At 44.1% G+C, this 16,410-nt stretch overlaps 1 protein-coding gene across 1 annotated transcript in view; it reads right to left on the bottom strand.

Moving 5' to 3' along the window:
* BANP (BTG3 associated nuclear protein) overlaps nt 1–16,410 on the bottom strand; it is a 175,981-nt gene that overhangs the window by 135,796 nt on the left and 23,775 nt on the right. The window contains exons 6-7 of the mRNA XM_055000228.1: nt 1,543–1,665; nt 533–708 (exon numbers count right to left, since the gene is read on the bottom strand). Of these exons, the coding sequence (XP_054856203.1) occupies nt 533–708; nt 1,543–1,665 (299 nt within the window). The remainder of the gene's footprint in view (nt 1–532; nt 709–1,542; nt 1,666–16,410) is intronic.

The following is a 16,410-nucleotide window of genomic DNA, read 5'->3' as shown; positions in this document are numbered from 1 at the left end:
AATCCTCATACATTTTTAAAAATTTAAATCAAGTGCTTTTGATCTATTAGACCACCAGGGTCCCTTGAAAAACCGACACTGTTCTGGATATGCCCCAGGAATGTAAGTTCTGTTTGCACCAATAACAGCAGCTAATGAAAGAAAGCTGGCTCATTTATTTGCACGCTGATATTGCTTAATGCATTGTGCTTCTCATACCATCTGCTGCATTAAAAATTATAGTACACTGTGTTCTAGTGACATTAAACCACGGGGAGAGATTATTCTCCACTGCCACCAACTTTTTGCAAACTACCACCAGGCTTGTCATTCGTTGTTCCTCGAGACAAAGCAAAGCAATACCTTCCCCAGTGGACCATTTCGAAAATAGCCACAGGGTTCACTTCAAAGCTGTCCCATTAACTCTGGTGCTCTTTGAACAAAGTCGTTACAGAAGTGTGCATAAGCTACTGTTGCGCTTTCAGATTACGGCGGTTCCAGCACTCACGCCAACCCTAATGTGGCCCATGTCCTTAAACTGTGCTCCACATACCTTCAGAGTTCAGGGTAATAAGGGTAACGTTGTTTCCAATACTCTGGTTTCCTAATTGGCCACTGTTGGAGACTGAGTCGCTGGCTTCAGAGCCACTCTCCCCATCTTCATTGTGACTGTCATCGTGCCCTGGGACCTTCACTACGATGGTGTTCTGTCTACGTCCAGGAATGGCACTGGGAAAGAAAAAGGGCATTCACGCAATTTGGAGAAAGCACAATCATGCAGGTTGGTTGGTATCAGTGCAGGGGCTACACATCTCTCAGCTCTGCTGAATCACTGATTCCATCAGTGGGAACAGTATAGCAAAATCTAGTTAAGATGCCACCAATATACTACGGACAGGGCTTCAGCAATAACTATGAGTAGATGAAAACCTAGCCTTGGGTGCAGCTGAAAAGTGGTATATTTGGGAACATGGAAGAGACATGCAAGCCGGAGCTTCCCATGTGGATTGGGACATTTTCTTTACAACTCCATAAACCTCAACTGTAGCCACTTTCCAAATATGGAGCTGACTTAAAGAATCTGCTCAGGGAATCAAGCCCCTCGACAGAGCTGTCATCCTCAACTGTTTCCTTTCCTTTACAAGTTTGAGGGGTGGAGAGGTATTTGTAGAGAGGCAATAAACTGGAGCCTGTTTCTCTGTTGCTGAGACGCAGGTCCAGCTAATCCTTCAGAAAGCCTCTCCCAGAACTGGTCACATGCTCTTTAGAGATGGGAAAGTTTCCCTCACAAAACACATGCACAAATAGCAGACACACACCCTGTGTCCCAATGTTATTTTCCTTCTTCCGTGGGTCCAAGGTATGATACTCTGTTGTGTAAAGGTCCTAGAAATTATTCTGTCCCTCCCCCCCCGCCCCCATTATTAAGAGAATATTTGCTTAGAATATTTGCTTTGGTTTCTTTTTGTACAGAATCAAGAGCTGCTTTCTTGTTGGAAACAGTGCATGCAGCATTAAAGGGGTTGGGGGGGCAGGGGACATGACACAGGGGCAACAACTAACTTGCTAAGGATATTTTCCAGTGAATCTGCTCCTCTGCTCAGTGGCTCCTCCTGCCCCACCATCTTGGCTACGATGGAGTTCTGACGATCGTTGTTAAGTATTACCGTGGTCTGAGGGACGACACTGTAAAGACAATAAACAGAGACAAATATAAAAAGAATGAAAAGGAGAAGAGGCTCTGCAGTCATCTGTTAAACTACAGCCTGATCTTTTAATGAGTTCTTCCATAAAAAGTACAGCAACTTATGCAAAGCTTGGATATGCTTAGTTTCTCTCTCCCCTTTCCTCTTTCCTGGTTTCAAGGCTGTTTACTATGTACCAAATGTTATAGCTTGTAATCCATCACATTTTGATCTCTGTGCTATTCCTAGAACTCATAATTCTTTCAAGGGGATGATTGGTTCAGTGGAATTATGTAATGCCCTCTGACCTCTGGCACAATTATTCGTATTTTATCAATGCAAAGCATACACAGGGAAAGAAAAGAGTCTGCAAACTCCTACAAATCCAAGAACGGTTCAAGTTTCCTCTGTGGGAAGTTATGAAAGCAACAGATGCCCCCCCCCTTCCAATTCAACAAGGGAGGTGGCAGAAAGAGCAGGGGGGGAAGTCAAGTGTAATGTCGGCCTTCACTAACTGAAAAAATTGGGGCTTTCCTGCCCTCCAGGAGAAAAAAACCCAGAAATGTCAGGGGAAATTGAAATATATGTGATACATGCTTTCCTCTCAACCCCAAGCTCATCTTAATGCTTTAACAATATGAAATGTTAGCTATGAGATTGTACTGCTCGGCATGTGTATTTGATTTTAAGGCATAATCGCCTCTGAGTGCAGCCATAAGGAGAGTTATACCCGGCTGAGTCAATGGGCTTAGGCAAGTGTAACTCTGCTTAGGTCTGCACTGTGAGGCATTTATTTCTTAAAATCTCAAGAAGCAAAGCTGCAAACATAATCAATGCTAGAAATGAAGAGAGACACAAACTGTGAGCACCATGTGTTGTCTTAGCACACAGTTTTTACCACCTGAAAATAAACACTGAAAACAGAGAACACAGATTTTGTGGTAATCAGAAGAAACAAATTGATTTGGACAGAAACAGCCTCATATAGTCCCAGCAGGACTAGCAATATATTTGGCTATAATGGTAAATCTTATAACACTGAAAACAATGAACTCTTCGATAGCCTTCTATCATCATACACATAACAATACATCAGTTCTGGACAAAAATTAGCCACATATACCCTTGAAAACATTCAGTGTACCTAGAACCATTTTCTGATGCTGTCATAGTTTACAAATCCAGAGGAGTTAGCCGTGTTAGTCTGTTGTTGCAAATTAGTAAAGAGTCCAGTAGCACCTTTAAGACTAACCAACTTTACTGTAGCATAAAGCTTTCGAGAACCACAGCTTTCTGCGTCAGATACATCTGACGAAAAGAGCTGTGGTTCTCGAAAGCTTTATGCTACAATAAAGTTGGTTAGTCTTAAAGGTAGTTTACAAAAACAATATGCATCCTGCACGTCTTGTTGGTTTCAAGTAGGCAGCCATGCTAGTCTGCAGTGGGTGAGCAAAATTACCAGGGTGTAAGCTTTCAAGAGTCTAAGCTCCCTTCGTCAGATCCTTTGAACGCTTATACCCTGGCAATCCTACTGGCCTTTAAGGTGCTACAGAACTCGAATCTCACCCTGCGTGTGATGAGTGAGTAAAATCTTGTCTTAAAAAGCATTTCATTCTTTCTAAAAAGAAAATATTTCATTAGAATTTTTTCCAGTGCTCCCTGCAGATTGCTAGTTGTCCCATAGAACACGCCCCCCCCCCACCGCCCCAAGTTTTGCTAAGCTGTCTCAACTCTCACTAATGCTAGTCCAAGATATGTTCGCAGCCTGCTCTGTCCAGTGATCAACACGGGCTCAGCAGCACACAGGAAGGAGGCTATTGTGAGAACAAGCCGTCGGTCGCCATGCACTTTTTACAGAGCAGCAGTTCCCCTTGGATGCTTCCCAGTTCCAGTGGGTGGAAAGAACTCCACCCAAGACAAGACTGAATGCCTCGCTTCACGTCCCACCAAAACTTTTCAGGTACTCTACAATTCCACTTCTGAGTTTTAAATGACATTTTGAAGCTCCTTTGAGATACTTTATGGCTGTTCCTTTGGACATCCAATTCCTTATCATCGCATCCTTCAATTTCAATAAACTCAGAATGCCTGTTCAAGAAGTGTCACTTACCAAGACTGTAATTTTTAATGAACACTCTGAATAATTAATTGCAGCCAGAGAGATAAATGCAATAAAATTAAGCTTCCATTTATGGAGACCTCGGGCTTTCGCTCGTTCTTTAGTTTCCCTTTGAATAGAAAATCTTAAAAATGAAAATTGATATAAAACGGGAAAGTTCTTTTTTTAAAGAACTAATTCATTTTTGTGGGCCATTTTAAAGTGTGCCTGATGGCATTTAATTAACTTAAAACAACTTAAAAAATGAAAGGAGAGGAAATGCCCTGATAGAAGCCATTAGTAATTAATTTAACTAGCACAAGGGGTTACGGATCCTCTGCACTGCAGAGAATTTGGTTTCACCCAGCCCGTGCTTTTTTCCATTTTAATTGTGCCCTTTCCTAAAGTGACACTGAATTAGGCCACACATCTGCTTGTCCAGCTCAGCAAAATCTCTGGCAAAAGGAACTTCTCAGAGACTGGAGAGACGTGCAAGCTGCCTTCGCTCACAGCTCCACTTGTACAAACAGAGGTGCCAAGATTCAAGCTGGTACGGAAGCCCCACGAACTGATGAACTGCTCAATGTGGCCACTGATACTGCATGTGTTGGATTCATTAACAAGCCTGGGAGGAAAATTCTTCCAGGTGAAATGGCTCTTCAACAATGCTCTCTATCACTGCACATGCAAGATATGGAGTACTGCATAGTTTTGTAGGTATGGGTAATAAAGCCAGTTGAAAGGGGATGGCTCACAAAATATTAAGACAAGACAGGGGAGCCAAATTATATAATCTCATTGCCTATTAAGAAGCTCTCTGATAAGGGGATGCAGTGAAGTTTGGTAAATTCATTACCAAATAGAATATTTGGCTATAGACAAAAATAGAATATGGCTATAGACAATAAACTCTTTTGACTTTGAAACAGAATAATACATTTCTCTCATGCACCAAAAAGGAGATCTTGAAGGCAAGCTGCCTCTCTGCACACCCATCCCAGTTTTAGGCTCTCAGGAGCAAAAACTGAGGACAGCACAGGATGTTGGTTTCACTCTCAAGCCAGGGAAGATGGGCCCTCAATAAAAGTCCAGAGGAAAACATTTGAGGAAGGAGCAATCTAAGGTGTGGGCAATTAAATTAATGTGCTCATTTCACAAGGATTGACGTTTTCTCTTTCCTAACACTATAACAACTTTATCTACTGGCTCAGCATATCAGTTATTTAGAATGGGCTTGCAAGGACGGCAAGATTCGCTAGCTACCCAGCTGTGGTCAAGATTCCCATTACTTGATGTTATTGTCACAATATCTGACGGGCATCGACATTCTGACCAAAAGACACAACTCAAATGCACAGGCTTCTTTTTACAATCCACAGGTTGCCAGGATAAACACTGCAATCACAATAAGACTTCCAAGTAACTGGGTATTTTCTGGGCTAAGTAGGAATCTCAAGACTAAATCTTGAGTCTCAAGCCTAAATCTTGGATAAGATTAAGAACCATAAGGAAAACTTCTATACATTGATGACATTCAGTGAACCACATTTCTAGTCTCACTTTTCTTCCAATGAGCTCAGGGTAGCACACACAAGTTGCTGACCTCTTTCTTTTTATCCTCATGACAAATCCTGAGAGGCAGGTTAGGGTGAGAGAGAGGGAGTGAGAGAGAGGGAGTGCCTGCCCCCAAAGCCACCAGTGAGATTCATGGCAGAGCAGGGACTCAAACCCCAGCTTCAACCATTTTGCCACATTTTGCCACACTGGCTGCCACATGATATCACATGTCTATACGGGGAAACAACCTCAATCAGATGGATAGTACTGGGGGCGCTGCCCTTGAGGCCATAAACAAACACACAACCAAGCCAACACATCAGCCCATTTCCACTGCCAAGATGAATGGCAGGTACAGAAGGTGTAGGATTTATTTTATCTTTCTAAAAGTCCATTCCAATGAAAAGGAGATTCTGCTGTCATACAGGAAGGTCAACCAGGAAACCTGTCATTGAGCTAACTGGCATTAGCCAGTATCACTGTTGTCTGTCTAGACTCCAAATATGAAGGTTCTTGCTTCTTTAGCTGCCAGTTCAGCTTCATCAAACTGACTTAGGAATCTGAGAAAGGTCAGAAACAAATGCAACGTTTGGATAAGGCTGTATTCAGAGGCCTTTTTCCATTACTCCAGTCCCCTGAAATACTGAAAGCTCAGAACACTCTGTTTATCCGGGGAATGCCAACCACAAACAATTTTTTGATTAGCTATATTGTCTGTGTCTCAATGTGGGGAAAAATAAAAAATCAAACACACATTTATTAGGACAATGATATATGGCATACCTGAAACTCAAAGCATTAATAAAACCACACGTTTTGTATTTTTCAAGTACTCATATATTGGCCTCTGTTTTGCAAGGGGGGAGGGGGGGTCTTCACTAATATTTTCTTGCCAGAGGTGATTTTTAACATGGAAACTGTGTGTGACTCATATCCATTACCATTAGCTTCTAGCTTTTCCTGGCCAAGAACCTGTCACTCATCTAGAAGGTGGCCAACAAAAGATGAGAACTTTTGGCATCTGACGAGGCCACTTTAACTCCTCTCCTCTTCCTTTTCAAGATGGCTTTACTATTTTGGAGAGCAGGGGAAAGCAAAAATACAAAACAGAAGGAACCAAAATGACATTTCACTGCCCTCAAGGTAAATGATCAAAGGAGTTCTGCCAGATGGATGGAAACAAAGTATGGAAAAACTCACACTGGAACATTTTGGACAAGGGCTTACTCCCCTCTCAGCCTCAGACCAAAAGGGCTATTTATAGAAAGACTCCACCGGGTGAAAGAGGCGAGAGGAGGGCAGAGAGATCAGGCTCGAAACAGATTCTTTGTTCTGGCTTTATGAATAAAATCCTATATGTACTTGCCTCAAGAATGCTACGTGCTGAATAGATGCCTTTTCTTACACACGTTTTGAAAACAGCGTGTCATTTTAAAGAACTTTTAAAGATTCATCGGACAGACTGTTTCATCACTCTTACAATAGGCTCTGCTAACGCAACCCAATTAAGGGGTTTACAACCTCATTTCTCAACATGTGCCACTTGCTGGTGTGTACATTTATGTTCGATATGGAGGAATGCTGTTCAATTCAACTAGGTTTACTAGGCTGATACAATGCCAGCTTTTCTTGCAAGACCTCAGATGAGTCTATGCATGCGGACGTAGTCTATTATCTTTATAATACTTTTCAGACAAAAATCACCCACCAAAACAGCTTATAGAAATTAAGCTTTAATATGAAATGCTGCTTGCCAGTACATTACATGATTTTCTGCCCTAACCTCTGAAATCTTGACATAAAGCAAATATTATAATAATAAAACAACCACAACATTCGATTTATATACTGTCCTTCAGGACAACTTAATGCCACACACAGAGTGGTTTGCAAAGTGTGTTATTATTATCCTCACAACAATCACCCTATGAGGTGGGTGAGGCTGAGAGAGCTCTGAGAAGCTGTGACTGACCCAAGGTCACCCAGCCAGCTTCAAGTGGCGGAGTGGGGAATCAAACCTGGCTCTCCAGATTAGAGTCCTGCCGCTCTTATTAACCACTACTCGTCATTTGCAAGAAAAAAAGGAGAAACCAGCAAGGGTGGGCATGGAGTGAGGAGAATGTATGAAATGCTTGCATGGGAAAACTTTTCAAAGCATTTCATGTCATAAGCATCTCCCTGGTCAGAGCAGAGCACCACACACAATCACCATTCCATCACCCAGAAAACTATAATAGTTAATTCATACCTTGCTTGGGGTCCCTAGCATCTAGGGCTGGTGCCAGGGCTTCTGGCGCTCGAGGCGAGATACCTACTTGTGCCTCTCACCTTGTGTGCGCACGCAAAGAGCACGCGCATTCCAGCCCTGCGCTATGACCTCACAAGTGATGTCATCACGCAGGAGCGCCCCCCCTCACCTGAGGCAGGCAGCAGTGGTGAGGGGGCAGGGAGGCGGCCCGCTTCCCCGCTCGCTTTGCCACTCGCTGCCACGCCGCCTGGGCGCCCAGCTTGCAGGGAGCCGAGCCGAGGCAGGCAGCAGCGGCGAAGAGGCGAACGGAGACGCGGCCTGCTTCCGGGTCAGGGGGGGGTCATCAGGGGCCGGCACAGCGCCTCATTCAGAGTACAGTGCTCGAGGCGGCTGCCAGCACCGCCTCCATGGACGCGCCGGGCCTGCTAGCATCCCTAGCATTGGCTTGGGGTCCATCCAGAGCACAAAACAAGCAAGACATTCTAATAATGACCTTTGTCACCTTGTCCTTGATGGGCAAAAGCCAAAACATGCCAGCTATCCTTCCAATGTGATTCAAGGATACGAACGATTTATGAAGTTGTGGTCAATTTGCAAACTCAATAGGCAAACATTGCATTTATTAAAACAACAAGAACATTCTAGGCATGGAAAAAAATCTTCTCAACACAGCCAAGCGAGAAAAACTTGGGGATTCTGCTAAGCTACAGAAGACATTTATGCGGGGGATTCATTCCTGCAAACCCAGCTCTACAAAGAGCCCTTAAAGTTTGCACAAGCAGACTAGTACATGGGGGTGCTTTCCTGGATGCAAGTCAAGCTTTGCCAGCCAATAAGGAAAACTTATTTTAGACCAAGTCTGTTGTGGTTTCTTCCACTCTGGGGACGGCCATTTAACAAAAGGCATCGTCCACTGCAACCATTCATAAAAAGGACACGTTCAACTGCAAAGAGCACAGACCGATGCTCCAAAGACTCACAGATCCTCCTCCAAGAAAGAGAGCAGCTTGTTGCTGCCTGGGCTTTACGGGACCTGGATGTTCGTAAAAATAGCTTGCTCAGACTCTCTTTTAATGAGGCCTGTTATTTTTAAACACCACCGAAAGACTTTGATAATTAAATTTGCAGCGACACAGGGTCTCCGAAGAACCAGTTCGCCTTGCTTCTTTTTAAGCTACAGGGCTGGTTGAGGAAGGGAAGAAATCTGGCCAGTGTCACTGCTAAGGAGAGCCAGCAGTTGGAGGCAGCCTGGGATCTTTTAAAGCAAGCACCAAGAGACTTTTATGACCACAGCGAAGCCTCACAAACTAAGTTGTGGAGGGTGGGGGTAGAGCAGGACCTTCGGTCCCCTGCACTGGTCCTTGCGCTCTCCCCCCACGGCCGCTGCTCCTGAAATCCAGGCATCCTCCCTCCACCGCCATTTCAGGTCCTTTTTCTCTCTTTTTCTATTCCAACCACAGAAAAACCTCCTTAGACCCTTTGGGATCAAGCAAAATAATCAAACGTTACAATGAGGCACACACAGGCGGAGTCTCCCTTTTAACAAAGCTCAGCTGCTAGTCTTCCAGCTCCAGCAAAGATGCCCACCTTTGTTAACCAGGCTTATCTACTTCTGTCCTTGCCTCAAGCCCAGCACCTGTGGGAACAACCTCTGCCAAAAACCTTCTTTTGCCACCACTGGCGGCAGCATACTTCCTTTTGAGGTCCTGCGGAGAAGCCCCTGCCCGATCCTGGGGGGCCAGCCTGGGTTTCTGTCTTCCATCTGGCAAAGAGCACCTTCAGCCTTGCCTCTGGACTAATGCAATACCTCAGCCCCCAATAAAGGGTGCAAGCAGTCTCATGTCTCCTTTTGCCCGCTACTCCACAAACCGGGCCAGCATCTTCTAGGGCACCCATCCACAATGGGCAGGAAGAAATCAAAGCTTTTTTCAAATTCGGGTCCTTATTATCAGTTTTTGACTGCAAAGAACAGAGAAGACAACCAGAACCCAATGAGACATGTGGAAGATGAACTTGTGGACACTTTCCCAAGACTTACTTTGCTGGAAATGGGCCCAAGCCACTATGAGTTCTGCTTAATTTCTCCTAAATAAGCTAAACTGAATAAAATACCCTTGTAGGCTTTTTAGACTAAAATTAACCTATTTACAACACACAGAGGCTAATACGGTAGCCAGGGACATTCTTTTCTGCCAGACATTTTAAATGGGGGGCTGGCGCTACATTCTCAGAATCTTCTGGAGCAATTAGCAATCACTATGCTTATTTAGGACTCAGACGTTATATGCACGCACGCATCTCCCCGCAGCCATCCTTTCCAGTCCTTCATTGCTTAAGGGCACCTTGGGCGTCAGGTGCCCCATTTCATAGTCATGCTACAAGGAAGGCGGCACTTAAAGCCAGGACTCTCCTTGCCAAGCATTCTGAGCACTCAGTGCCAACGTTTCAGCCGAAGCTTTTCTGCCCCCTGCAGCCCAAATGCAACCGTGTTCTTTATAACGGCAAGGCCTTGTCGATGTTTCTTACGGGCCTCCAGAAGTACCGTCCACCGCTAAAGATGACAGCTCTGAAAAATGGTTTCTGAAAATATCCTCTTGCCCTTGACAACAGCTGCCAATCCAACTGGAGGGCGACCCACAGAGAATTTCTCTACCCGCAAAATCTACTGAAATGGAACCCGGGGCTTACACAGAACATGCCCTAAACCTCTGAAACAGAAGAGGACAAATCAAGGAAAGATCAGCCCCTCCTCATACAAGCACCTGAAATACAAGGGCAACCAATTAAAAATGGGGAATATGACAATACTTTGCCTCCTCTGTGATTACGGACTTCTCCACTCCTCCAGGAAGAACCTTTCCAGTCCTGTCTACCTGCCCCGACGGGAGCCTTTGGGACCTCAAAATACGCACAGGGGGACACAACCCCACATACGTTTCTTGTGAAGAAGGCAGTGTGTCTATGGGTTTTCCAAAAGAAGCAGTTTAGGATTATTTTATTACTGTTGTTGTTTATTTACTGTCTGCTTTTCTCACCGAGATCCAAGGCAGATTACATACTGCAAGTGAATAATCAACAGTTGGAACATTCAATGAAAACAGATACAGTAGGACATGGTAGCCACAAATCTGAAAACTAGCAACACAGAGATGAAACTTTTCTGAATTAAAGCAATGTCGAACTACCCAGTGGGAAAGTATCTAGAACAGCAGATAGTACCCAATATTCTGGTCTACGCTTAGTGTCTCTTTGAGCTGCTTCTTATACGACACAGCCCTATAATCTAAGTAGAAATCCCTCCTGAATAATTCACTCTACAATCACACAAATTCAGAACTAATCCTTCTTTCTACCCAACTGGTTCTCACTTCACAATTGGTTATTTTGGACTGTCTAGAAGGAAACCCAGTCTTTCAACGATCGGCAATATCTGAACTCAAAACACAGTCGTCTCATTTTTCATGTTTTTACATTCTTCTTCTCTAGTTTGGGTTGTCACCTTCTTAATTGCTCCTTTTCTTCTTTTAAATCTTTCATAAAGTTCTTGGCTTGCAGAGATTTAAAGATTTTACAAGATATTTTACGGTAATGTTTCATAACGTGAAACTGTATTGTTTTTTTGCCTTAAGAGACGTGATTAAAAATTCCAACGCACTCCGTTTTAGTCCCCTCGAGACACTCAAAAAAACCAGCAAGTTCCGCCCGATCCTGTTGTTTATCTATCAGCTGCCCGACAAACACAAGATGCCACCTGAGGCCTTCAATTATCAAGAAAAAACGGCTTATTAGAAACCGCTTAGCTAATGCCTTGGGAAATACCATGAGAGCTCATTTCAGATCTCACTTAGTTTATGGAGGTGTGTCGAATGTAATCCTGCAATGTGCGCATGAATTATTGTGCTCCACTTGCGAGCGTGCGCACACACTCACAAACACACAGCCAAATTGGGGGTAAATGGTTACTTTTAATTTTTCCACTGACCTTGTGAAAGAGCTGTTTTGGGGAGGCTCAAAATGGTTTCTCCTTCACCTCTGATTACAGAAATGATACAACATGCAATTCCATGGAGACCTACCAATTCTCTACGACTCTGTCTTCCGTGTTGCCTGAGAGTCACAGTCCTCACTCATGAACCTGCTTGGGGGACTGGATTGCTTTATTTGCTTTGCTTAGGGAATGTACATGCCTCCTCTGCTCAAGGCTGTTTACAAGCAAAAACAATAGCATAAAAATATTGGCCACATTGTTCTTGGGCTCAGTTCTCCACATGCAAAATGAGAGCGACCAGTGATTTCCCTTCCCAGTTAACTTCTAAGAACTCTGTCGTGTATGACTAGGCTACGTTCTATTACTCATTTACTTACTTACAAAATTTGTGTGCCACTTTTCTGCCAAATCAGGAGGACCACCAAGGCAGCTAACAGTTAAGACAAAACATTATAGAAACATTATTATTCGCAATTAAAATCAAAACTAAAATGCATATTAAAAGCACACAAAGCAGGAATTAAAACGCAGCGCAGGAAGGAAGGACTATTGAGTATCTAAGATGAGCTGCTTGTTCACTTGGCTTCATTCCTTGACTCTGCAGTTCCTATCTGCAATGAGGATCAAAAATCTTCCAGCTATGCCGATACAGCAAAGAAGGGAACGGGCCCCAGCCCCAGCCCTGCCCTGAACGTCACCAGCTGCCTTCATCGGCGTGCTTGGGGTCTGGTGTGTGGAAGGAGGATTCTGCTATAAGCTAATGCCAAGTACATTATCCAGAGTGTTACCACATCTGCTACTCTTAAGTATATGAAAAAGAAAAGGATTACTGCATACCCCGGAGACTAAGCCATCAACATTCTGTGATTAAAACTGACAAACTATTTTCCTTTTTAAAACCACTTGGCCACGTCTGCGGGATAGTTTATTACAATCAATGAACATCTTTATGATTCAAACATAATGAAGAGGGGAAAAAAGGCCGCTCACCCAACGCTGCTGCTTATACTCGAAGACAGCCTAGCACTGGTGTTGATGGCAAATGTGTATATTTACAACTTAATTACTCTCCCCTTAGGATTCTAAGCTCTCACTTATTTCAGGGCCCACATTTCTTGTTGCGCATTACCTCCCAAGAGGCACTACAGACCTCAGTTTCTCTGACAATTCTTTCTCTCTCACTTTCATCCTTGAATTACAGCTCTAAAGTAATTCCCTTTTCTGAAGCTCATTTTTAAACACCTACACTACAGCATACATCACAAAAGATTAGAGCAGTTCTAGAGGTACAATTCAGGGGGGAAGTGGGAGAGGGAGAGAATCCGGAGCCAAAGAGCATTCCCAGCAGCAGGGCCAAGGATACATCCCAGGGTACGTCCCATTAATCAACGCCAAACACACCCAAATCAAGTGGATCTTACTGGGCTAGAGAACAAGCCACCCTGCCTATTATCCAGCCACACCTACAACAAACACATACAAACCAAGATTACATTTTGTTGCACACAGCAAATTCCCATCATGACCCTTTGATTTTATTCCGCACTTAGCTGCTTGAGTTAAAATAAACGCTTTTCTAACAATCAGTGACTAAAATGAAACTATTTAAACATAAAAAAACAGATGACTCGATAAAGATCACCTCTGAGCATCTTCAGAACAACCCTGGGAGGTAGGCCATCAAAGTTCACAGGCTTGTAACTGAGCAGCTGCAGACAAGAGGCCACAAATTGTCCAAGGGCTCCCATTAACACCATGGCTGAAACTGAACCCAAACCTACGTCCAGCACATCGCCTAGACAGATAGAAAACCTCAGTGGCTTCTGAGATTCTGGGCTCCACACACACAAGAAGGTATTGTTGTGCATACCTGATAAAGTAGGCAACTGAAAGGGAACGTATAATAACAACATTCGATTTATATACCGCCCTTCAGGACAACTTAATGCCCACTCAGAGTGGTTTACAAATTACGTTATTATTATTATCCCCACAACAATCACCCTGTGAGGTGGGTGGGGCTGAGAGAGCTCTAACATAGCTGTGACTGCCCCAAGGTCACCCGGCTGGCTTCAAGCAGAGGAGTGGGAAATCAAACCCGGTTCTCCAGATTAGCATCCCGCACTCTTAACCACTACACCAAACCGGCTCTCCAGTCTTGTTGCCACACTGAAAGAAAATTTTAGATGCATGGTTTCCCAATAATTTTATGGGATGATTGTTTCTAAGAACATCCAAATCTCCAACTCAATTGTTTTGAACTTCACATCCAACTATTTTAAAAAAGAGAACACATCTATACAACAAGTCAGTCCATACCAAGTAAAAGCTTCTAAAACTGGGTTTGGGGAGCTGCATGAATTAAAGGGTTCACTGCAATCAATCTGGATACTTAGTGCATGAAAGGGTCTTGTAGCTTGGTGGATAACATTCAAGAAATGTGGTTGTCATAGGCTGGTCTATGAAACTTAGAAAGTTAGCACTCCTCCTTCACCAACTAGAACTGGTGCTCCTTAGCTTGCAAAGGGCAGTGAAGACGTCCCAGCAAAGCTTACTAAGTTTGCTACAAATCTGTTCCTCTGTTTATGATGGCTGTGCACTAGGTCCCTAATGACAGCTTGGTAGCCCATTTGTCAATCACAACACACACCGATCACGTATCAAAGGGGCGACGGTTTGACGAGAGTCAGTTCGGTGTAGTGGTTAAGAGCATGGGACTCTAATCTGGAGAGGCAGGTTTGATTCTCCTCTCCTCCACTTGAAGCCAGTTGGGGGACCGTGGGCTAGTCGCAGCTCTCTCAGAACTCTCTCAGCCCCACCCACCTCACAGGGTGTTTTGTTGTGGGGATAATAATGACATACCTTGTAAACCACTCTGAGTGGGCATTAAGTTGTCCTGAAGGGCGGTATATAAATTGAATGTTATTATTAATTGTATTATTATTATTAATTGTTCCAGCTAGAATATGCTAGCAAGCCTTAAAAGACTGTGCACTCAACAGTCTTGTCTTTCTAACCTCACCCAAATCAAAAAGAGTCCAGTAGCACCTTTAAGACTAACCAATTTTATTTTAGCATAAGCTTTCGAGAATCAAGTTCTCTTCGTCAGATGCACTTAAGAGATTTACAACAAGCATTTTTGGGACTACAGTACCCACCAAATGAAGTGAAGAAACAAATCAACAGGGCCAGACTAGTACCCAGAAACAGCCTACTCCAGGACAAACCTAAAGGAACTAACAACAGAACACCACTGGTTGTCACCTATAGCTCCCAGCTCAAACCCATCCAACGTATCATCAGGGAGCTACAACCCATCCTGGAAAATGATACCTCTCTCTCAGAAGCCCTGGGTGGAAGACCTTTCCTTGCCTACAGACAGCCCCCCAACCTTAAACGACTTCTCACTCACAACCATGAATCGGCCAGCAGAGTCACCAGCACAGGTACCAGGCCCTGCAACAGACCCAGATGCCAGCTCTGCCCCTATATCTACCCAGGGAATACAATTACAGGACCCAATGGCATCAACTACACTGTCTCTGGCTCTTACAGCTGCTCATCCTCCAATCTGATATATGCCCTCATGTGCCAACAATGTCCTTCTGCTCTGTACATTGGACAAACCAGCCAACCTCTACGCAAAAGAATAAATGGACACAAATCTGACATTAGAAATGGAAACGTCCAGAAACCAGTGGGAGAACACTTCAATCTACCAGGACATTCCATCAAAGACTTAAAGGTCACTGTAGTTCAACAGAAACCTTTCAAAAACAAAATCCAACGGGAGGCTGCTGAACTGGAATTCATATGCAAATTTGACTCTGTCAAGCTGGGACTGAATAGGGACTATGAATGGTTATCACATTACCACAGGTAACAGATTTTCTTTACAGAGGGTGGGGTCTGGGGGAGCTCAGTGGTACCTGGCGTGGGCTTTCGGGAACCACAGATCTCTTTGTCAGATGCATCTGGCAGGGAGAGCTGTGGTTGTCGAAGGCCCATACTGCATTGGAATTGGATGGTCTAGCTGTTTGGCTTCTACAAACTAACAGGGCAAACTCCTTTGAAGCCAACTGATACACACACCAAAAGGAGATGTTTACATATACTGGCAAAGGAATGTTTTGATTGCTCCTTCCCCCCCCTAATTGCCTCTTCCCTCTCTTGCTCTCCTGTGTTTGTCCAGTCTCTGTATCAGGCATCTGACGAAGAGAACTTGATTCTCGAAAGCTTATGCTAAAATAAAATTGGTTAGTCTTAAAGGTGCTACTGGACTCTTTTTGATTTTGCTACCACAGACTAACACGGCTAACTTCTCTGCATCTATAACCTCACCCAAGAAAGTGATAAACATCCCTCCTTCTTTATCCATGTATAGATTTTTTCTCTTGGTTCCCGACCCACGTGTTGGTCCTTGAATGCCAAATATTCTTCCGGGTGCTACTTGCACAACGTAAGAGCCCATCAACAGAACTGTAAAGGCTACCACACAATGATGTCGGATGTCACACTGCAAAGAAGAAAGAGGAGGCCAGTGCCAGTTTCCATGCTGGAAACTGAGGCTGGTCAGCATATTTTCTTGAAAGGTAGGGTATGTGTGGAGCCGGTCCGTCAGGAAATTAAAGAGAGTGGGGCACGGGGCCAGAGCGGTGGGACGAACAAGCGGGATTGGCAGATGAGCAGAGCCGAATAAAGGCAGGCAAGGCTGAGGAGAGCTGGGATGTTTTCAAAATATTTAGAATGCACATGTCACCTATCGAAATAGGCCTATGGAAGATCACCCCGTGACAAACGTGCTAGTCTCTGCGGGTTCTGCTGCAGAAGAATAATATGGCTGCTCTCCTGGGGC

The sequence above is a fragment of the Eublepharis macularius genome, chromosome 16, assembly GCF_028583425.1.
Source record: "Eublepharis macularius isolate TG4126 chromosome 16, MPM_Emac_v1.0, whole genome shotgun sequence".
Lineage (NCBI taxonomy): Eukaryota > Metazoa > Chordata > Lepidosauria > Squamata > Eublepharidae > Eublepharis > Eublepharis macularius.
This window is presented reverse-complemented; position numbering and strand designations above follow the sequence as displayed.